The following is a 1,545-nucleotide window of genomic DNA, read 5'->3' as shown; positions in this document are numbered from 1 at the left end:
GGACCGACCCGGCTATATAGTTGACCGGTCAAACTAAGTCGGCTGGCCCGACCCGCAAACTTAATGGGCCGGCCCGCTTAAGACGTGGCGAGGCCTCGTGTGGGCCTACCATCTACCACGGGGTTTCGGTAGGTTAACGCCGTTAGCCGCGCCGATTGACGGCGTACGCCACGTGTCGGTTGCATGACGTCGAGCGATCAACGGGCTCCCGGAAACACTTGGGCAACGGTCCGATTTTCCGTGGCGGAAGGGCGCCCAAGCGCGACGGACCGAAAAAATCGTCGTAGGACTTTGCTTGACGCAGTTTCCACAACAGAACCCATATCGTCGGGTTAGGCCCATAGGCGACGAAAAATACCCCTTAGCGGACGATTTTGAGACGTTGTCTATCAGAACTTTTCTTGTAGTGTGGAACAGCAGGCGGTCCCGATGTTGTAGGGGCTGCATCCGCTTAGTGAACCAGGACATGGTGAGGTCTTTCCCCGACAAGCCCTCGTCCGTAAGCTAGCAGATCCGCCTAATCGCCCGAGTCACTTGAGGTGACTCGGAGAGATGAGGACATTGAGTCCAAGCCGGAGTCTCGCTGGGGGGGGGGCGTCCTTGAAATCTGGCAGCACCTTTGGGGAAGACGGATCAGCCACGTCCTTCAGGTAGAAGAAGTTGCCGGACCAGTACCGCACAGATTCATGACGATCTGTGTGCGGGTACATGCGCCCGGGGGGGAGCTTGAAGGTAACGCCACCGCAGGTGGCCAGCGTGGAAGTCTGTGAAACTTTCTCCTTCTTGACGGAGAAGTAGTACTGGAAGAGGGAAAGATCCGGGGTTATCCGGAGGTGGCCTTCACACAGCGTTGCGTGGTTGCTGATGGCCAAGATGCTGTTCGGAACAATGTGGTAAGGTTGAAGCTCGTACGCCTTCAGGATTTTCGAGAAGAAATAGCTGGGCGGGAGAGAAAATCCACGCTCAACGAGCGCCTTGGTCACCACCCACTCTCCGGCTTCGGGAGCAGGACATAGTTCACCTGGGATCGTACGCCAGGATCCAGGTTTCAGAAAACCCTCCGCCTCGAGGTTGCGGAGTTCGGTCTCCGTGGTGAAGCAGGGCCACCATTTCCCTTTAGCCTCGCTGTCTCGCTTGCGAGCCTTTGACTTCTTGGTGGCTGCTTCCTCCACCTTCTTCTCCATTTGTTCAAGCACCCGCAGTTTCCTCCGGGTTGGTCGAAGATCCTTCAATGTTCTTGCCGGAGTCTTTTCGAGGCTCCGGGTGAACCGGGACGAGGGAGGAGGGGCGGAGGAGATGGGAGTCGCCATGATCGGCTCAGACGAGGGAGGCGGAGTAGAAGAAGACATCTACAAAGAAAATGCGAGCTGGTTAAACTTAGCCGGATCCCATGATTAAATACCCTAGTCATCCCTACCAACTACGGTGAGAAGGCAAAGCTTGAGGGCTTACCGGAATGGCTTCCGCGGTGGTCGGGGTCATCGGCGGCGAGGTTTCGCTGCGGTGGCTCGCCGGACTTAAGAACTCGAAGAACAGCACGCGGTG

General features: G+C 57.1%; 1 protein-coding gene across 1 annotated transcript in view; it reads right to left on the bottom strand.

The window, feature by feature from the left end:
* LOC124663819 overlaps nt 1-1,310 on the bottom strand; it is a 39,628-nt gene extending 38,318 nt beyond the window's left edge. Inside the window, exon 1 of the mRNA XM_047201475.1 lies at nt 618-1,310. Coding sequence (XP_047057431.1) covers nt 618-1,310 — 693 coding nt within the window. The remainder of the gene's footprint in view (nt 1-617) is intronic.
* Nucleotides 1,311-1,545: the final 235 nt, after the last annotated feature.

This window comes from Lolium rigidum, chromosome 6, assembly GCF_022539505.1.
Source record: "Lolium rigidum isolate FL_2022 chromosome 6, APGP_CSIRO_Lrig_0.1, whole genome shotgun sequence".
Classification (NCBI taxonomy): domain Eukaryota; kingdom Viridiplantae; phylum Streptophyta; class Magnoliopsida; order Poales; family Poaceae; genus Lolium; species Lolium rigidum.
This window is presented reverse-complemented; position numbering and strand designations above follow the sequence as displayed.